Source organism: Camellia sinensis, chromosome 10 (assembly GCF_055761805.1).
Source record: "Camellia sinensis isolate YWXY chromosome 10, ASM5576180v1, whole genome shotgun sequence".
Classification (NCBI taxonomy): domain Eukaryota; kingdom Viridiplantae; phylum Streptophyta; class Magnoliopsida; order Ericales; family Theaceae; genus Camellia; species Camellia sinensis.
In genome coordinates this window covers 174526671-174529635 of record NC_138970.1, presented here as the reverse complement: position 1 = coordinate 174529635, position 2965 = coordinate 174526671, and the positions used below count along the sequence as shown (strand labels likewise).

General features: G+C 39.0%; 1 protein-coding gene across 1 annotated transcript; it reads right to left on the bottom strand.

Annotated features, from left to right (window-relative positions):
• Positions 1–477: 477 nt before the first annotated feature.
• LOC145801445 (uncharacterized) lies at positions 478–1918 on the bottom strand. The gene is made up of 2 exons (XM_082892857.1): positions 1479–1918; positions 478–1351 (listed from the first exon to the last, which is right to left on the bottom strand). Exons 1-2 carry the CDS (start codon positions 1485–1487, stop codon positions 722–724), a joined length of 639 nt encoding a protein of 212 aa, XP_082748983.1. The 5' UTR covers positions 1488–1918; the 3' UTR covers positions 478–721.
• Positions 1919–2965: the final 1047 nt, after the last annotated feature.

Here is a 2965-nt window from a genome sequence, read left to right as displayed (position 1 = left end):
ATCCATGTGTTTTTCGTACCATTCTGTCGCATACTGGCATGCTTGTAGAAATGTGCAGTTTTGTTCTTGTTGCACCTAGACAGCCATTTGATTAAGCATTTCCGTTATTTCATCATTGTTGCTTCCATCCCAAGGATTCATCGCGTCTTCGTTGATGCGAAACCTACAAGAGTGGCAGTCTTTCAATCAGTTGGCACGTGATTCATTGACTCAAATTATGTTGAAGTTTGCAATTAAAAAATGCCGACATTGTTTTTAATGTAAGTAATGTCGTCACCAACGTCATTTGGAAGGCATAATCATATGAATTGCACAAAAAAGAAAAGCTGTTCAACTTCTACTTTATAGGGGGACCATGGTGGTAACAATCACAAAACTAGCCAGCAAACTAAACTAACAATTGAACTTGCGACATATAGGCATTCAAAAGCGTGGAAGAAAAACGTAATTCCCTGTCTTAAAAATAGCCACATAAAATATTAAAGCATAAGCATCCCATTCATTTCCCAAAAACGAAGCACAACCATGCTTCCGTTCCGTCAACCCATGCAGTTAACTAAAACTTTTGGTCACCATAGCTAGCAAGAAAAAACAAAAATGACAGAATAAAAACATGCACACACCATCATCCTGTTTTAGTACAGTGCCAACAATACCATAAGTCAAAGTTTTAAAAAGGAAGACAAGGATAGGCATCTTCAACACTCGTAACACCACTACATCACATCCGGCGACCCCCAAACAGGTTTGCAAAAGGCGCCGATGCAGTACACTGGAGCTGCTTCTGTGTAAGCCATCCAATGATGTGGTCATCATCAGGCTGGCACATCATCACCTCCCGGTAATCGGCGGTATCCATAAGTGTCGAAGCGAAATGGAATAACGGCGTACCAATCAGGGATGGAAAACTACTCAGTTTATGCATGCACTCTGAAATAGTGTACAACGATTCGTTGCCTGTGAGGTGCCTCACCGTAACCTGCTGATTCTTCGTACGCACCACATCTGTCAGATTGTTCATGCTTTCCGCAATAGCTGACGCACCACTTGTTGCCTTCTTCGACTTTGAAACACTTGTTGATGGCATCTTTCTCCTTTTCCCCTTTTCAATCGGAATATGCTCCAATGAAGAATCTGAATCCACGTCCTGTACTCCTGCGGGTATCGGATCAGCAAATGGCTGGGCTCCCAAACTACGCGCTGAATCAGATGAGTCATCAGCAGTTTCAGGAAGGTTCTCTCCCAGGGTCCAATGGTGCTTCCCAGTAGCTGATGCCCCCATGAAGACCGTCTCCATCAAGTCACGGTGTTCCAAGGTTTTTTTCCTGAACTTCGCACACACCTTGTTGATCTGCAGAAATAGAGGTATATGAAAGAGGAAGACGTTACATTTCATATAATTAATTAAAAGTTAACTGAACAAGTCAAAAATGTACTGGTTAATGACAAATATAAAACTTGTTTGTACATGTACTTACCGATTCCATCTTGCCCTACCACTCATCAGGTGCCTGAAACAAACCGGTGTCACAGTCAAAGCCTATCTCGGACACTCCTTTGCTTGAATCCATCAACTTTGTCCACGCTTGCCACTCTTTTTTCAAGCTCATGTACTTATTCTTCAACTGTTTCAGTCCATGTTTTCTTCCTATTTTTTTCTCAAATTTCCTTGCCAATGACTTGTACCCTGCTTGGCTGAGGACTAGGAACGGGCGATTTCCTTTACTAATCTCATTTGCAATCAACTGCAGGAAAACTCGGATTGAGTTACTGTCCCATGAGGCCTTGTGGCTGAACTGATTATGTGTCTCTTCAAGACTGCTTGACTTGTCAGTGACAACGCCTTTGCTTTTCAATTGGTTACACGGAGAAGTACGTGTGGAAGCCATTACTAATGTACGGTTACAAAAGATTACCATCACAAATTCGATTGTTATATACACACGCATAAGCCATGACATTAATAACAACAAACAGAGATATAGGATGCTAAAGTTAAATTTGCATATAACCATTGCACATTAATAACATATGTACATAGGTTCCATGGAAGTTAATAGTGGACAAAAATATGATAGTTAGTAATACGGCTCCCATATGCGACAACATACTACCAACATACTACGAACATACTAACTACATACTAACAACATGCTGACAACATACTAACGTGTTTCTACATACTGACAACATGGTAACAGTGCTTACATACAGCACAACAAAATGACAACGACAATGCAGAGCACATACACAATGGTCTTAAGGACACGCAAGGATTGTTGAATGTCTATGACATCAGCCCGCAATTGCATGGCAATTTCATCTCCGGGTGACGCATAGTCTTGGTTCTCTCGCCTTCCTTCTTCACACCAACCAATCCAACTAACACAGGGCTGATGAGTAGAAATTATGGAACTATTAGTTTCATGGGTTGTTAATGTTCATACAGTTATGACTGGTAAAGAATGGGTCACTCACCACAGGGCGGGGACAGACAAAGTAGGGACGCCCTGGATTTTTGGTGGACCTGGAAATCTTAACAATACAGGGGCCATGTCCACATGCACACATTCGTCGTGGCCATGTACTGGAAGTTGCAGTAGAGGTGAACGACGCCATGCTACGCTTTAAATTGCAATTAAATTTACATGAATCAACATGAACACATACAAAGACTAACGCAATTTTATATTTTATTCCATGAGCGAACTAGATTGTTTGTAAAAGTATTGTGCATCTTGAATTTAGGTATATTGGTAATATATTTTCGAATATATTTTTTATTAGATTTGTGAATATATTGTTAATATATTTTGTAATAATTTATTTTTTTAATATATGTTTAATAAAAAATTTACTGACATATAATTTGTTAAATCTAAATTTGTAATATACATTTTAATATATTTTTAACATATTTTTAATATATTTTTTAATAAACCCAATTTTTTAATATAGTTGTAAT